The sequence below is a fragment of the Myodes glareolus genome, chromosome 25 (assembly GCF_982192425.1).
Source record: "Myodes glareolus chromosome 25, mMyoGla1.1, whole genome shotgun sequence".
Classification (NCBI taxonomy): Eukaryota; Metazoa; Chordata; class Mammalia; order Rodentia; family Cricetidae; genus Myodes; species Myodes glareolus.
In genome coordinates this window covers 43,528,170-43,547,580 of record NC_142050.1, presented here as the reverse complement: position 1 = coordinate 43,547,580, position 19,411 = coordinate 43,528,170, and the positions used below count along the sequence as shown (strand labels likewise).

At 38.1% G+C, this 19,411-nt stretch overlaps 1 protein-coding gene across 1 annotated transcript in view; it reads right to left on the bottom strand.

The window, feature by feature from the left end:
* The window catches only part of Cntnap2 (contactin associated protein 2), a 2,060,022-nt gene that overhangs the window by 1,254,593 nt on the left and 786,018 nt on the right, over window positions 1-19,411 (bottom strand). The window contains exon 4 of the mRNA XM_085683653.2: window positions 15,542-15,689. Within this exon, the coding sequence (XP_085539779.1) occupies window positions 15,542-15,689 (148 nt within the window). The remainder of the gene's footprint in view (window positions 1-15,541; window positions 15,690-19,411) is intronic.

Sequence of the window (19,411 nt, the reverse complement as noted above, 5' to 3'; positions counted from 1 at the left end):
ATATTGTCCTTACTGAATATCTTCTGTATGCTCTCATAGTGATAGTTGACAAGTCAGACAATGCTTATGCTCATTAGAAGACCCAAAATGATATCATCTGTGGGTCATTGCTTAGACTGTAGAAAGTCACTGTGGGTAGGGAAGAAAAATCAGGGCAGACATCAACGTGATGAAAAATTATTAAATTTCAGAGGTGGGGCAGGGCTGAGGATTATACAGGGTTTCCAGGAACATAATTAACTCTCTTATGCAAGTCACACAACCTTGTGGATTTGGGTCTCATTAGAAAAAGAAAGTATTTCTTGGAAGGTCTTTGGGGAATTTCTTAGCCTTAACATTCTGATGGTGTGCACATATGGATCTTTCTGCACTAATTAAAATGCTTATTTGTAACACACACCTGAGTATAGTTCTCTTTCAATACTTTGTCAAATAGGAGCAATAATATGTGTAAACTTCTGCTTTTGTTTACTTTTCCTGAAAAATTATTTTAATGAATGAATTTTGGATGACTGTGGACAGTAAAAAAAATTCACATCATCTCATTTCTATGACGGGAGCAAACAATTCATAATTCAGAAGCACAGAGGAGCTTAAATGCACTTTTCTTCCCTGTTCTTTGCTAGCTATTTTAGTTCCGTTGATTTTATAAGTCAACGTCACTTTTAAAGTTCTTGAGAGTAAATTTAAACTTAGACATCTTGGTAAGCAATGCAATTTTCACATCTAAATCAGTGTTACGCTACGCAGGTCTTCAAAATGCGAACTTGTGCCCAAGGAGAAGGTTGCATTCACTTCTTCATCAAGCCAACTCAGTAGTAGTTATTTTATCAGTGAAGAAATTCACACAAAAATAATTCAGTCCTGACAAGCTATCTTCTCACAGACAGGAAAAATAGGAATACATATGTTTTTCCTGATTAACCTTTGTTTTTTCACTTTAAACATTACTTTCAAATGTTGATCCAGGAGTTAGAACCATTGTGCAACTCACTCGTGATTTATTTATATTTATATTTATAATGTTAAATAATGTTTTTGTCTTTTAATATATTTAGCTTGCATTTGACATTTTTTGAAGTAAGGAGAAAACAAGGCATGGATGATTTGGGTATATTTTTCATAATCTTCCAAATATCAGAGTGCTATCAGAGTGACTTTTCTTGTCTCATTATCACTTCCAGAGGGAGCTATGAGTGTGCCTATCTATACTCATACATCTTAGAATGTGCATGTACACTATTACAAAACATGCCTGCCTGCCTGTCTACCTTACAATCTGGGGTTATTTTGGGAAACAATTCCCATTTATAAAGAGAGTAGAAAGAAGGATGATTTAGACTATTCCAGAGCAAAAATAATTTGTAATGAAAATTATATTTGAGCTCTTTGCTGCAAGATAAAAAAAGTTGTCTAGGTGTAGGAAAAGGGGGCTGTTTTCCAGGCAAGTAGAACAGGTTGCATGAACACATGTAAAAAAAATGTCACCTGTGTGTTTGGAAATGGAGAGTTTCAATTAGTGGAGCATAAATTGCAAGATAGAAATGATAAACTATGAAACTAACAAAGGGGCCTGGTGAGTATTATTTATTTAAAATTTAGCTTATTTTGTAATTAATTATGTTCTAATAAAGCTTCATTTTCATATCAGGATTTGAGTTGAATTATGTCTACATGCCATACTCAACCAATATACAAGTGGGTTTTATTAAATTTTTTATTGTTTGAAAATTTCATGTATACGTATAATGTGCTTTGATAAAATCTACTCAGATTACCTCCTCAACCATGTCTGCCCTACCCCTTATTTTTGTTCCCAACTTCATGTGTTCCGTTTTTTAAGCTGAATGAGTTTATGCAGTAATACCTATATGTGTGTGGGCTTATGACCACCCACTGGAGAATGGGCAACCTCTCAAGGATAACAATCCTGAAAAAAACTGACTTTTCCCAATAAGACATCAATTGCCAGTAGCTCAATGACTAGATGTGGAATTTTATGCAAACACAGAGAAAGTATATTTCAAACTAATTATAGACTTCCTAGTCAATGTAACCTTATCAACTTTCTTTAAGCACAGATGTAATATTATCAGATTTGCATTTCAAGGTAAATTAGACAAACACTTTATAAGTAGTGTAATGTCATTTGTTCATTAAGTTGATTAATCTTTATAGAAATGTATTAACATGCTAGGCAATATTAAAATAGTTCATTTTTGTTCATTTGAACTACACGCTCTCATTTTAGCGTTTAGCAGCAGTGGAAAAATCTAGTTTTAGAATTTCTTATCTGAAATACTTTTTTATTCCACTTCTGTAATTCTTTAGAAGGTGGCTGGCTTCTGCTTTAAGCCATTACCCATGCTGATGAAATTGTCTTGTTCGCGCTTCCATAGCCAGACACTTACTTGTCATCTTCTTTCAAAACGCAGTCCTCCAGAGGACATGAATCATGATTTAGTTGTTTCCAAATGCCCAAACACATATGACAATTAGGAAATGTTCCCTGATGGAATCAGAGAAATTGAGAACACAGTGTTCCCTCTGCCCATACAAGATTAAATGTGCAATATAAACAGGACAGCACGGGTTCTTTGTTAGAGCTATTTTCTTTTCTATGCCCACCTAAAATAATCTCAATTGTTGTAGACTTTAATAAAAAAAATACAGCTCTGTATTGATGTATTTTTCAAAATTTATACATACAAAGAACCATAGAATGTGGACTGATTTGATAACTTCTCCGATTTCATACATTAATCGGGATTCTTCCTGGATTAGAGTACACCCTAAATCTGATAACCAGTGTCATTTAAAAAGGGCATATGCATATAGTGAAGTATAGACACACACATACACACAAAAGAGGCTTTGCAAAGCTAGACACTAGAGTGCTCAGCCATTGAATGCTGAAAATGAAGGTTTACCACCTCAAGCTTGGGTATATTTTTTAGACAATGTGTCTCTCTGAACTTTTAAATAAAACCAACTCTGCTATCATCTTTATTTAAAATTTATCCTCTGTGGAGCTATGAAGAACCAAATTCATGTTTCACTGCTCACTGTGTGAGAAAGTTACAAAAGCCCTTGTGAGCAAAACATATGTATGTGCATGGCGGAATTTTCCTGTCTTGGTAGAACATATTTATGGGATGTAGCTGTAGTCCCTAGAAGGGATGGTGTTATTGGAAAGAATTTGTGACAGTAACCCATCAGAAGAGGATGAACACAGCTCCTTTAGAAATAATTTTCTATACTTGTGTTCACTTTCTACTATGGTTTTCTCAGGTTAAATCATCTGGAACTTAGTAGTTGATCATCCATATTGGGATCCATATAAATGTTATCAGAGGAGTTCTTCCCAGAGAGGTGAGTGGGTGCTAGCCTGGGCAGCCTGCCTGCCTGTCCGGGAAGGGAGCACAGCCCTTCCCCCCTCAGCTTCTGCGGCAGGGTCTTCGGTGTTCCAAGGGACCCCTCCCCTCCCCCCACTGCTGCGGGCCCTTTGTCTCCTGAATCCTGGGAAGACCTGCTAGCCCTGTTGCCCTGCTGAGCAGTTCTTCCCAGAGAGGTGAGTGGGTGCTAGCCTGGGCAGCCTGCCTGCCTGTCCGGGAAGGGAGGACAGCCCTTCCCCCCTCAGCTTCTGCGGCAGGGTCTTCGGTGTTCCAAGGGACCCCTCCTCTCCCCCCACTGCTGCGGGCCCTTTGTCTCCTGGGTCCTGGGAAGACCAGCTAGCCCTGTTGCCCTGCTGAGGAGTTCTTCCCAGAGAGGGCTGAGGAGCTCTATCCAGAGAGTGCTGTGAAGTCCTACCCAGAGAGTGCTGAGGAGTTCTATCCAGAAAGTGCTGAGGAGTTTCATCCAGAGTGGGGAAGATGGGCAGGCGCCAATGCAAGAATTCCTCCAACAACCTGAAAGGCAACATGACATCGCCAGAATCCAGGGAGCTCGAAACTAGAAGAATTGAACACCCTACTCCAGAAGAAATAGAAGAAATCGACTCTAAGCGCTTCTTTATGAAAATAATAGAGGAACTTAAACAGGAGGTGAAAATCTGCCGTAAAGAAATGGAAGATAAGTATAACAAAAAAATTGAGGAAATGAGTAAAGAAATGGAAGAGAAATATACCAAAAAGTTTGAAGAAATGAGTAAATCCGTAAATGAAATTCTGGGAAACCAAGAAAAATCAATCAAACAGGTAATAGAAACAGTTCAAGATTTGAAAACTGAAATGGAGTCAATGAAGAAATCACAAACCGAGGGCCGGCTGGCTATGGAAAATCTGGGTAAACGAACAGAGACTTCAGAAACAAGCTTAACCAATAGAATACAAGAGATAGAAGAAAGAATCTCAGACTCTGAGGACACCATAGAGAAATTAAACACTCTGTCCAAAGAAAACAGCAAATCCAACAAATTCTCATCACAAAACATTCAGGAACTGTGGGACACAATAAAAAAACCAAATCTAAGAATAATAGGAGTAGAAGAAGGAGAAGAATTGCATTTCAAAGGTCCAGAAAATATACTCAACAAAATTATAGAAGAAAACTTTCCCATCCTAAAGAACGATATTCCTATGAAGGTTCAAGAAGCATACAGAACACCGAATAGACTAGATCAGAAAAAAACATCCCCTCGTCATATAATAATCAAAACACAAAGCATTCAGACTAAAGAAAGGATATTGAGAGCTGCAAAGGAAAAAGGTCAAGTAACTTATAAAGGTAAACCTATCAGACTTACACCAGACTTCTCGATGGAAACCATGAAAGCCAGAAGGTCCTGGATAGAGGTACTGCAGAAACTAAGAGACAATGGATGCAAACCCAGACTACTTTACCCAGCCAAGCTATTGTTCACTATCAACGGAGAAAACAAAATATTCCAGGATAAAAACAAATTTAAACAATACGTAGCTACTAATCCAGCCTTACAGAGAATACTAGAAGGAAAATCACAACCCAAGGAATCCAACATTCCCAACACTGCCTACATTAACTCAGACATCTAGCGACCCTTTACAAGCACAACTCAAAGAAGGAAAACACATACACGCTACTACCCAAAAAAAATGACCGGATTCATCGATCACTGGTCATTAATATCACTTAATATCAATGGTCTCAACTCACCTATAAAGAGGCACAGACTTAGAGATTGGATACGAAAACAGGATCCAACATTCTGCTGTCTACAAGAAACACACCTCAACCACAAAGACAGACACCTACTCAGAGTAAAGGGTTGGGAAAAGGTTTTCCAAGCAAATGGACCTAAGAAACAAGCGGGTGTGGCCATTCTAATATCTAACAAAATCGACTTCAAACTAAAATCAATCAGAAGAGATGGAGATGGACATTTCATACTCATAACAGGAACAATTCATCAGGAAGAAGTCTCAATCTTGAATATCTATGCCCCTAATATAAAGGCACCCACATATGTAAAAGAAACTCTTCTAGAACTCAAGGCAGTCATCAAACCACACACACTAATAGTAGGAGACTTCAACACTCCTCTCTCACCAATGGACAGGTCAATCAGACAGAAACCTAACAGAGAAATAAGAGATTTACTGGAGGTACTGAATCAAATGGACTTAACAGACATCTATAGAACACTCCACCCAAATAGGAAAGAGTATACCTTCTTCTCTGCAGCCCATGGAACCTTCTCGAAAATTGACCACATACTTGGTAACAAAGCAAACTTCCACAGATACAAAAAAATATTAGTGACCACCTGTGTCTTGTCAGATCACCATGGATTAAAATTAGAATTCAACAACAATGGTACCCCCAGGAAGCCAACAAACTCATGGAAGTTGAACAGTCAACTACTAAATCACCCCTGGGTCAAGGAAGAAATAAAGAAAGAAATTAAAGTCTTCCTTGAATATAATGAAAACAAAGACACAACGTATTCAAACCTATGGGACACAATGAAAGCAGTGCTAAGAGGAAAGTTCATAGCACTAAGTGCCCACCTAAAGAAAACAGAGAAAGCACACATTGGAGACTTAACAACACACTTGAAAGCTCTAGAAAAAAAAGAAGCTGATTTACCCAGGAGGAGTAGAAGACTGGAAATAATTAAACTGAGGGCTGAAATCAACAAAATAGAAACACAGAAAACAATTCAAAGAATCAATGAAGCAAAAAGCTGGTTCTTGGAGAAAATTAACAAGATTGACAAACCCCTATCCAAACTAATCAAACGGCAGAGAGAGAACTTGCAAATTAATAGGATCAGAAATGAAAAGGGGGACATAATCACAGACACGGAGGAAATTCAGAGAATCATTAGATCTTACTACGAAAGTTTATATGCCACAAAGTTGGAAAATGTAAAAGAAATGGACATTTTTTTAGATAAGTACCATATACCAAAGTTGAACCAAGACCAGGTGAACAATCTAAATAGACCTGTTAGTCGTGAAGAACTAGAAGCTGTTATCAAAAATCTCCCTACCAAAAAAAGCCCAGGACCAGATGGTTTCAATGCAGAATTCTACCAGAACTTCCAGGAAGAGCTAATACCTATACTCCTTAATGTATTCCACAATATAGAAAAAGAAAAGTCACTGCCAAACTCCTTTTATGAAGCTGCAGTCACCCTAATACCAAAACCACACAAAGACACAACCAAGAAAGAGAATTACAGGCCAATCTCACTCATGAACATCGATGCGAAAATTCTCAATAAAATACTGGCAATCCGAATCCAAGAACACATTAGAAAAATCATCCATTATGATCAAGTAGGCTTCATCCCAGAGATGCAGGGATGGTTCAACATACGCAAATCTATCAATGTAATCCATCATATAAATAAACTGAAAGAAAAAAATCATATGATCATTTCATTGGATGCTGAAAAAGCGTTTGACAAAATTCAACACCCATTTATGATAAAGGTGTTGGAGAGACTGGGGATACAAGGATCATACCTAAATATAATAAAAGCAATATACAGCAAGCCGACAGCTAACATCAAATTGAATGGAGAGAAACTCAAAGCCTTTCCACTAAAATCAGGAACACGACAAGGCTGTCCACTCTCTCCATACCTCTTCAATATAGTGCTTGAAGTTCTAGCAATAGCAATAAGACAACATAAGGGGATCAAGGGGATTCGAATTGGAAAGGATGAAGTTAAACTTTCGTTATTTGCTGACGATATGATAGTGTACATAAGCGACCCCAAAAACTCTACCAAAGAACTCCTACAGCTGATAAACACCTTTAGTAACGTGGCAGGATACAAGATCAACTCCAAAAAATCAGTGGCACTCCTATACACAAAGGATAAAGAAACGGAGAGGGAAATCAGAGAAACATCACCTTTCACGATAGCCACAAACACCATAAAATATCTTGGGGTCACTCTAACCAAGGATGTGAAAGACCTATTTGACAAGAACTTTAAGCCTTTGAAAAGAGAAATTGAGGAGGATACCAGAAAATGGAAAGACCTCCCCTGCTCTTGGATTGGGAGAATCAACATAGTAAAAATGGCAATTCTACCAAAAGCAATCTACAGATTCAATGCAATCCCCATCAAAATCCCATCAAACTTCTTCACAGACCTTGAGAGAACATTAATCAAGTTTATATGGAAAAACAAAAAACCCAGGATAGCCAAAACAATCTTATACAATAAAAGAACTTCTGGAGGCATTACCATCCCTGACTTCAAACTCTATTATAGAGCTACAGTATTGAAAACAGCTTGGTATTGGCATAAGAACAGAGAAGTCGACCTATGGAATCGAATAGAAGACCCAGATATTAACCCACAAACTTATGAACACCTAATTTTCGACAAGGGAGCTAAAGGTATACAATGGAAGAAGGAAAGCATCTTTAACAAATGGTGCTGGCATAACTGGATGTCAATCTGTAAAAAAATGAAAGTAGATCCATATCTATCACCATGCACAAAAATCAAGTCCAAATGGATTAAAGACATCAACATTAATCCGTCCACTTTGAACCTGATAGAAGAGAAAGTGGGAAGTAGTCTACAAGATTTAGGCACAGGAGGCCTCTTCCTAAGTAGGACCCCAGTAGCACAGACAATAAGAGAAACAATGAATAAATGGGATCTACTGAAACTGGGAAGCTTCTGTAAAGCAAAGGACACTGTCAGTAGGACAAAAAGGCTGCCTTCTGACTGGGAGAAGATCTTCACCAACCCCTCATCAGACAAAGGTCTGATCTCCAGAATATACAAAGAACTCAAGAAACTAGACACTAAAACTCTAATTAACCCAATTAAAAAATGGGGTACTGATCTGAACAGAGAATTCACAACAGATGAACTTCGAATGGCCAGAAGACACTTAAGGTCATGCTCAACCTCCTTAGCGATCAGGGAAATGCAAATCAAAACCACTTTGAGATACCATCTCATACCTGTCAGAATAGCTAAAGTTAAAAACACCAATGATAGCCTATGCTGGAGAGGATGTGGAATGAGGGGAACTCTCATCCATTGTTGGTGGGAATGCAAACTTGTGCAGCCACTTTGGAAATCAGTGTGGCGGTTTCTCAGGAAACTGGGAGTCAACCTCCCTCAGGACCCAGCAATTCCTCTCTTGGGAATATACCCTAGAGATTCCCAAACATACTACAAAAGTGTTTGTTCAACTATGTTCATAGCAGCACTATTTGTAATAGCCAGAACCTGGAAACAGCCTAGGTGCCCCTCAATAGAAGAATGGTTAAAAAAGGTGTGGAACATATACACATTAGAGTTTTACTCAGCGGTAAAAAATAATGACATCTTGAATTTTGCATGCAAATGGATGGACATAGAAAACGCTTTACTGAGTGAGGTAAGCCAGACCCAAAAAGAGGAACACGGTATGTATTCACTCATAAGTGGATTCTAACCATAATTTAAGGTCTTTGAGCCTATTATTCGTGATCCTAGAGAAGCTAAATAAGAAGACGAACCTGATGAAGATTATTTAGCTATCCGCCAGGAGGTAGGAAATAGTCAAGAGTCCCAGGTAACCTTGGGTGCATGGGGGGTGGGGGGGTGGGAGGGTTGTTGGAAGGGGAGAGGGTTAGAGAGAAGGGAGTAGGGGAGGAATGGAGAAAGCTCGGTTGACCGAGATGGGGGGAAGGGAGGAAGGATGAATGTGGGATCAGGGAAGAATATATTTCAACTAAGGGAGTCATTTTAGAGTTTACAGGAAACTTGATTATATATGGGATCCCAGGTCCAAGGAGAGATCCCCAGATTGTTCTCTGGACAGAGGAGGGGGTGCCTGAACCGGCCTTGGCCCGTGACCATACTGATGAATATTTTGCTTATCACCATAGATCCTTCATCTGGCGTTGGATGGCGATACAGATGGAGGCCCGCGTTGGAGCACCGAACTGAGCCCCCCAAGATCCAAATGAGGAGCAGAAGGAGGAAGAAAATGACGAAGGACTGCGAGGGATACTATCACCCACTGATACATGGGGTCGGATCTAATGAGAGTTTACCAAGGCCAGATGGACCGTGACTGAACGAGCATGTGATCCAACCAGATTCTCTGAATGTGGCCGGATTTTCTGAATGTGGCTGGCCTGCAGTCTTTCTGAGAAGCCATTGACAATGACACTGGGACTGGTTTCTTCTGCATATACTGGATTTTTGGGATCCAGTCTGTTTGGATGCTCACCTTCCTGGACCTGGAGGGAGGGGGGAGGAACTTGGACTTCCCACAGGGCAGGAGACCCTGACTGCCCTTGGGGACAAAGAGGGAGGAGGAGAGGGAGGGGGGGAGTGGGAGGGCGTTGGGAGGAGGGGCGTAAATGGAAACTTTTTATAATTTAATAAAATTACTTTAAAAAAAATGTTATCAGAGTACAATAGTTGGTACTCTCAATTCTCAGTCTAACAGCTAATCTAAGAGCTGTGAAGGCTCTGGTTAAAAACTAACTTAGAATTTGCTGAAGGAAATTATCATTACACTGCACATCTGTCTTCTGCAAATGGAATGCTTCTATAAAGCAGTCATATATGACGGTTATTAAATGGAGGCTTCTCTTTTTTACTTCCTGTCATACTTTCTGTGTGGAGTAAAAGGGTTAGGGTCAGAGCTGTCTTAAGGACAAGTGAGATAATCATCAATGAGATTTTAAGACTACAGCACGGATTAGATTCACTTAACTTGAAGGAAACTAAATGCAGAGGGGACATAGCAAATGAGTTTCCAAGGGGTGAATTAGAACTCAGAAAAAGTCAGGGACCTAGAGCAAGAAAGGATATGGAGGCTGCGGAGCAATGGCCTGGGACTAAACTTCTCCATCTGAAAGTAACAAGAGGTAACTTTTTTTTTTCAGCCTGGAAGGAGACTAATTTTTCAAATGCCAAAATGATCATGGAAGAACTGCAGGAAGTAATAGGGGAGCATGGAGTACAAACGTGCTCACTCAGCAAAGTGTTCCCACTCTGCTCTCCCTCCTTAGCCGCCCATTAAGAAAGACCCCTGACAAGCCTTCAAGGCATTTGTAGAAGGATGAAAGAATGCATTTCTCTCTTCCACAGGAGTACTCGCGGCTACAGTCATCCTTGCTGAGGCCCGGGAACACACTGCATTTCTATCTACTAATGGAGACAAGTGGGAGGGAGAGTCTGATCGACGTTTGCCACACTGCCTTTCCTGCTTGAAGACAAAGACAATTATGCAGAGGACAGAAGTGTAAGGCAAAGCAAAGTCATCTAAGCATCCATTCTAGTTCATATTTCAGTTCACATTTAAACAGTGGTAACTTCCGGAAAGTTTATCATAAATGTGGCACACATTGTTTCTCTATGATGAATATAGTTCACCTTTTTAAAATGTGAAATAAAAACAGATTACGAAGGATGTGCTCTGTACCTTTGGTGTGTTCAGAGGAGTGGGGAGTCCTCACCCGTTGGACAGCAATGAGTTCCTCGGAATATTAAATTGGTTTCCAAACAAAGGAAAAAAAGCTCAGAGGGAATCATTTAAAAATAAAGTAAACCGGCAGTTATGCGTTGTTTGGATCACACCAACATGGAAGGAAAAGCAAAGAGGGCTTTGTTTTTCCAACTCCTCACTCTAACATGTAGCCAAATGTCACATTATTTAAATTCAAATCCAGAAAGATTTTAAACAATTAAAAGTCAACTCTTTTAGTTGTCATAGTTGGATGGTGAGTCCTTTGGTAAGTAGTTGGGGCCAGCCCCTGGAGCAGGGAGGGGACATTTGTAGCATGCTGGAGGGCACTGCTCGAGAGCTATTTCTTGTAAAGATTGATTTGCTAGCATCATGTTATTGCTAGCATGGCTTTATTGTTTGAACTATGAAGAACAATCCTAAACTTCGGTTCACATCTGAAGGTTGATTTTGGTTTTGTTTGTCTTGTTTTTATTGTTCTGAGATAGGAGTCACCAACTAGTATCCTAGGGATGAAATCAAGATGTGTGCAAGGCCATACTCCATCAAAGGGTTGAGCTGAGTCCTGTTTTCCCACAGCGTTTGGTCCTTGCAGTGTTTCTTGATAGGCAATTGCTGTGCTGTCATTCTGGAGTCAGAGTCCACAGTGCCTCTTTTTTTTCTACCTGTGCAATCTCCCTCAGCTGAGCCCTCTTAAAGGTGATATGAGTGACCTAAGGGGAGGTAGTGCCCACCTGGGTAATGCAAGCTGCACTCCCTGTGCCAGGACTGCCTATCCCAAGTGCAAACTTAGTTTTAGCAAGAAATTAGGGTCTAAGAATCAAGCTCTAATGTGCTTGGGGACTACTACCCATACAATTATAATGCTATTTTTCAATTTTGATCTTATATTTATTTAATGTTATGTTTTCGCTTCTCATATACTGCACTGATATTTATTGACATAAATGTTAACATATATAATGTTTGCTCCATGGAAGACTTCTCCTAGGAAAGTTTGCCCTTCTGCTTTGTTTCAGCTATTTCTTCTTTCTGTCTTGTGATTGTCAAAGCACAGTTGTGATGAAAATTCCCCTGAGGGAACAGACTCTACATCTTAAAATTGGACTGACTATGACTATAGAATGTCTTGTCATATTTAAACTACAACTGAGAAGACTCTCTTTTACTGTGAATTTTAAATGACCTCAGTTATACTACATATTTTGAAATGATTACTCCTAAAGAAAAGCATATGAAAAATGAGATGTCTAGAGTTCTTAAGGGCTGTGTGGGAGACAGAGAGAGAGAAAATGAGAGAGAAAAAGCTTTGATCATTTAAAACTAATTAATTAATTAATAAAATACTGCACCCAGAAATATGAGCAGATATTTTGAATAAATACTTCAAAAATAAAGACAACAGTAGTGATCCGCAATTCTATCCTCTCCAAAATGTCAGGATACTCATCACTAAAACTAATGATATGTAATGAACATGTACAAAACCTTAAAATTAATTTTAAAATGTATGGATTTGTAGACAAACAGGAATTCTCACAGAACTTGTAAATATGTAATTGGACATAACCGGTTAATAAAATCTTTAGTCCGTTTGACCAAAGTTGAGCACACAGACACACACTCACGCACACACACATATACACACATACGGATGCAGGCACACATGCACGCACACCACACACTAGTATGATACCATGCCCTCTATTGTATGTTCTTTCTTAGGGAGGCAAAAGTAAGCATCTCTGCACTTCATATTAGAAAATGAGGACATACTAAAATGATAACTCTACCCAAGGCTAACCTGAGGAACTCATGAATTTAACTGAGCATGATATGATCCACATATAGGCAGAAACAACAAGGAAGAAGGATCTCTCTCTCTCCAACAACCCATGCTAATAGCTTGCATATACTCTGGAGCAGAAGTACCCAATGACATATGCACTGCCTATTTTATTCTTCAGTATGAACAGAACAAGTGAAGCAAATCTTGTGAGGGTCTCATACAGATAATTATATCTGTTCTGATCTCAAGAAAGTAAGACCCATGTCACACCTGGATGACAGAGTTTCACAACTTCTTATAGCTATACCATGAGAAACACTAACAGCAACCCAAAACAAACAAAAGCTAAGGACAACTCAATGTTTATACATTTGAATATTAGTTTATACAGTAGAATAAGAGTGAATAATTAATATCTCAAAATATAGCTATTTTAATATAGATTTTATTATAGATATATAGATTTAATATGGATAAATATAGATTTTAATACGATAATCCAGTAGGATGATGCTCTGTCTTCTGTGTACCTGAATATCATAACATATAGTAGCAAGGACCCTAATTTATGTTGGGGTTCTGTGTTGGCTCTCCCAAAGATCTAACTCATCTCCTTGTAATGTTACATTTTCCCAATGAGTTAAATCTATCCCTCTTTTCATTATATATGGAAATATATATATATATTTATAATACAATGAGAAAATAATTTTAATGTATGAACATTTAAACAAATTTCATGGCCACTTTATTGCATTCTTAAGCATTTGTCTCTGAACTCAGAAGATACTGTTTCATTATCTCTGTAACTACTGCCTACAAGAGTCTTTGCAAATAAATTCTCACAGACATGAAAACTTTACATATTCTTTATTATGAAATATTAAGTGTCCCATTAATTTTAAGTGGTCTTCTTAAAGAAGGAATTTTGAACTTTATGGTTATAGTGACGAGTTATGTTTATGGGTCTGTAAGAAATGATAGGTAAAAGTATAATGGGATATTTCTTACAAAAGCTGATGTACCAATTCCCCTTCCTGTCTATTCCAAACATTTTCTCTCCTTTGTGCAATTGGCAGAATAAGAAAAACATTTCTTGAGCAGACAGGAAAATATAATACTAGAAATTTAATGTTATGAAGCCAGTGTTTGTAGATAAAATTTTTATTGTCTAGTAGCTTCAAAAATGCAGCAATCTTTAAAGTGGCTTTGTGTTAGCAAGAATTCACAAAGAAAATAAGTGAAGACATATCTTCTTTAAAAGAATCCATCCTCAACTTTGACCTAAAGGAACTTCTGCAGATAGAGTTTTGATGTGCCTGGGATACTCTGGAGGCAGAAGATGTAAATACAAACACAGGGAGATAAGTAGGCCCAGAGGAAAGGTAAAGAGCAGCCGAGGGAGAAAGTAGGAAAGGAAGAGGGCAGAAGAGAAAGAGAAATACATTAGCCTCCTAGCTTTTATCTGATGTTTTGATTTCTATGGTTTCGGTGCCCCACATTCAACTATTTCCTAAGATATACAATATAAAATTACAGAAACAGAAAAAGGACGTCTGAGGTTTAAGCATCTTTATGGACAGCAAATTGTTTGTTTTATTTTATTAGTATTGCAAATCCCTTAATACCTTACCACGTCTAATTTGTAAATCAAACTTTATCATAGATGTGTGTGCATGATAGACAGCTGTATATTTAAGATTCAACACGGCACTTTTAGACACCTACTGACACTCCTGTTGAAAATCTTGGATAATGGGTGCCCACTTTACTGCTAGCAGAGAAAACAGATAGCAGCCTTCCACTCCTCCCAATCCACATATTGGATCCATTAGATGCAGGTGTGGTATAGTTAAGAACTTTTTAAGGATGGGGATTAAAGCACAATTAAATAAAAAAACACATTTTATTTAAAATTGAACTTAAAAAGTGAAAAACATAACTGTTATCATAACCCAGTGGTGGGGGCTGACAGACTGTCTCAGCAGCTAAAGTCACTTGCCACCAAGCCTGACTGTCTAAGGTCTCCATTACCAAATGATGGAAGGAAAAAGCCAACTCCAAATAGTTGTCCTTTACTGCGCACATACCAGGGACACACACATGTTACAAATACACAAACACAAGCACACACACACAAACACACACACACTAACTAACTAACTAAATAAATAAATATTTAAAAACCCTTAAAAATTCCAGTTGTTGATATCTAAAGAAGAATGGCAAGTCAAGGGGGACATGGTGAGTCAAAGTAAGCCTTCAAAATGAATCTTAACTCTTTAGCAAATGCCAGAAGGGTGGATCTTGGGTAGATCACCTGCTTTTAAATAATTCATTAGAATTCATTCATTTTAACTACTACTTACTTCAGTGTAGTAAGCAAAGTCACCTTCTATCTCCCTCAGTTAAGGCACTCCATTTAAAATAACTTGTTTTGACACAAGACCTCATTCATGTCAGCTCATGATTGTCACAAACTATGTAACTGCGGATGATTTTTAATTTCTTATTTTTTCCTCTCTTCATGCTTTTTGCTCTGATTACGGGCATCAAACACCACATCTAGCTATGCGGTGCTGAGAACAGACCTCGGGACTTAATACAGTTCAAGCAGTCATTTCACCTCCTCAGCACTCAGTCTATCCTTATATGCGTATGTGTGTTATATATTTATATCTTAAAATATGAAAAAACCCACTGCTCTATACATACATATGTGTGAGTCAGTTTGTTTTTTAAAAAAGTAAGCAACTTTAAAATAAAGTTTGCAATTTCAACGATGTTGACCCATGACACAAATGTAACCTTGACATTTGGCACTCACAGTAAGAGCAGCCGTAGACTTCTGCACGCAGCCCTATGTGGCCTTCTCCATTCCAGTCCAGGGGCACAATGCGGACATAGCGGGCAACAATGGCATGCTGCAGGTCATGTCGGACCACACTGTCAGAATTGACGTTTCCAGGAAAAGCCTGAAAAGAAAAAAAACATTTGAAACCCATGAAGGACACCACAGAGACAAAGGTATGCTTTCCTCTCCAGGGATGAAGTTTCATCTTCTTACATCAGAAACATGAAAATAAGGCATTTCATTCCTTTTATTTAAAAATTCACTGTTATGGTGCTTTGAGGAGATAACTAAGTAGGTAAAACACTTGCCATGAAAGTTAAGAATTAAAGAATGAATCCTAGAAAACAAACAAAAGGTAGCAGATGGGGGGGGCAGGAATCCCAGGACTCCAGAAAGATGGGATCCCCAGAGCAAGCTATCTAGCTAGACTTGTGGAAGAGAAAGGCTTCTGGTCAGGGAATAAAGTGGAAAATAATGGACAAAGAGACCAAGAATCAACTTTGAGCTTCAACACACATGTGCAACATGTAACCTCACGTATACAGACATACACATGCGACACCTCCTTTCACATTTGCGGAGGAAAGAAATGAAAAAAAAATGTTATTTTAAGGGAGAGATGGGCTAAAGTATCCAGATATCCTTTTATTAACACACACACACACACACACACACACACACACACACACACACACACACAAATATCTTCCCAAAGAGCTACCATAGGCTCTGTTTTCTGCTCACATGACAGGCGTCAGGGACAGGAGAAGCAGGAGCATCTGTAGTGGCAGCCTACATTTGGGAAACCCAGCACCTCCTGCAGGCAACCAAGGTGGTTTGGTTAGTCATCTAACCTTGGTTTCTTTGTCAAGCAATTGGAAGGACACTGACCAACACAAAGGCTTCTGAAGCTATGAAGAATGAAGTCTACAGATCCTGCATTTGAGAGGTAACCATCAAGCCTAAGCTACTGCAAAGTTTGAGGAGTATAGAGTATCCAGCTCAACAATTGGTAGGTTAGCATTTCCTAAAGGTGCATTCAGTAATTAGGAAGAAATATTAATCAATATGCTTTCTCCAGGATTCACTAGAGTATAACACTCAGCACTTCTTTTCAAATCCAAGCATGCGTTGAGATTTAAGACATTATCCTTATTGGTTTTGATTTTTCTTCCTTCTACTTGTTGAAAAGAGACTGCTTTTTTCTTCATACAGCACATTATGATTTCTCTTCCCACAACTTCTTTCATCTCTTCACCTCTTCACACAACACAATCCACACCCTTTCTTTCTCTCTCCCTTAAAAAAACAAACAGGTATCTAGCCAAATAATAAAATAAAATAAAAACTAATCAGAGCAGGACAATACAGGCTAAGAGAAACAAAGAAGCTAAAGAAAAAGCACCAAGACACACACATTTGCAGAAACAGAAACCTGACACTTAAAATATCACAGAGAGGGGTTGGCAGGCATTTTCATTCATATTATCACTTATCCAGAGTCGTAAATTTGTCTCAATATAATAGTATTTTAAAAATATATAAAGCAGAGAGAAGTACGGCCAAGAATTTGACAAAATAACCAAATATTTATATAATGCGTTATTATTTAAAGATTTTATACATCCCACAATGCTTGTCCCCTACAGAAAAGTAATTTTTCTCAGCATTCTATTTTCTCCAGTCAACATTTGGACTTGCAGAAGTGAAGTGAGATGACTGGATGTTTGATGCCTAGACAAGGGAAACGGGGGCAAAGTCACGAGCTCTTTTGTTTATTTCCTTTACTTGAAAACTACATTTTCATATAGAAATAAATGCATTTCCACTTCAGTACAAAGCATCTTATTTTGTTATTAAATACTTAATACAAAATTGAAAGTCTTATTGAGATTATCTGTCACCCACACTGCACGATTGGTGCATTTTATTTTTCATTTTTGTTTCCACAAACTTTAGATATGATTAATATTTTCTTCATTGACTTATATTTTAGCAAACATGCTTCTGTTGTAACCATTAGCAGCAATATTACCTCCACGGTTTTGATATAAGCAATTTGATATAAGACTGAATGGCACTGTTGACTAAAATGTAGACTGCCCCTCAAAGCTCCTACCACTTCGTGATGAAAGTGCCATTGGCTTCAAGAGTATTTCTGTCACACAATTTCATTCTTTCTCTAGTTGCAATTTTTCATATAACAGTGAAAAAAGAAGAAATAAGACAAAGACTGATTTTTACAAAAGTCATTAAGATTTGGAAGTCTGCTTCCAAAATTCAACAGGAAAATGATACTTGAAGCCTTAACTTGTAAAATTATGCCTCTCAAAATTGAACCTTCATTTGAATAGATACTATTTAATCGTAAGAGCTTTTAAGAGGCTTAAAAACACTAGCCAAATTTATCACTAAAGATTGAAATATCAAAATCAATTCACAGCAACCTGTTGGCTTTATGTTGCTGCTTTTGTTTTTCTTCTGTCATCTGTGATTTTTATGCTTTCTCAGTGTAGGCTCTTTTCACTATTGTCATTTTCGTTAACGCAGCAGTAATGTAACTCACAGTACTTTATAATCTATGACTATAAATATAATAACTACTTAATTTTGCTGTTACTTTTCGACTGACAACCCTATAAACTGTATAAACACGGAGAAAAGATAATTTTTCAGATGCACTGTAAGTCTCTTACAAGATCAACATTAAAATAATCAATAGATTTGAGGTGCTATAAAAATAAAAGCAATCCCATTACACTAATTATTTCTATGGCTTACACAGTAATTCAGATGATCCAGATGGGAAGCAAGTACTTCTATAAAGTACCTCATAATATGTGTTCTAGGTTCAGTTTTTCACGCACTTCTCTGGTGCACGTTCTCTGTGCTTTAGCAGCACAAATGGAATGCATATCCTGTTCTTTCTTGTCTTGCAAACAGTAAAAATTAGGAGCAGAAAACTGTTAGCTGATGTGGTGGTTATATTTTAGCAGCTCCTCTCTCTAGATGACTTCATTTTTTTTTTCCTTTTTGGGGTGGTGTTAAAAACAAGCCAGTGCTGGGTGTGTGCTTTCCATGTGCTATGGCAATGAGTAACGCCTTCAGCCTCCTAAGAGACTGTGAAGTCAGTAATGACTGTGCTGGGTCCAGACAGGACCCAAAAGCCAGCCCTCAACAGAAGACCTTGTCACGACTTGGCATTTAAAAGTCAGTAAACTTTAGAGAATGAGTTTCAAACTGTTGAAGCATGTAATTCACCAGACTGCAGATTTAAAACTGTACTCTGTGTGGGGTGTGTGAACTAATGTTTCCCTCAAATGCACGGCCATGGGGTTAAGGTGTGACTCATAACATACTGTATGAATAGAATAAGTATATGTAGTTCTCATTAAAACTTCCATAAAAAACATTTTTTTTCAGGACCTTACAGAGAACACCATGCAAACTAATGAGACGTTGTAGCTTAAAGATTTTTCTTAATTAAAATTGAGCCTAAAACCCATAGTCTCTGTGAAAATTGACATGGATAGACCACTTAGTGTTACTGAGCGCAGTTAACTTAGCAGATTACAGGAGGAGAAGCAATAACATCAAACTCGTGTGCTCCCAAATGTGAGCGACTGTGTTCCAGTGAGAAACAACTCGACTTCTGTGGAGACAGTGTCATTCCTTACGGTGATACTGTAAATCATGACCACTATGATCATTTTGCCTGTAATTTTATTTATCTCTGGCTGTATTTTCTGCATTCTGTCAATTTATGGCAGAATCTAAGAATGGATTTGCGATTTTGCAACATCACTATGAATTCCCAGGTTCTTCCTTGCTGCGGCAGCCAGA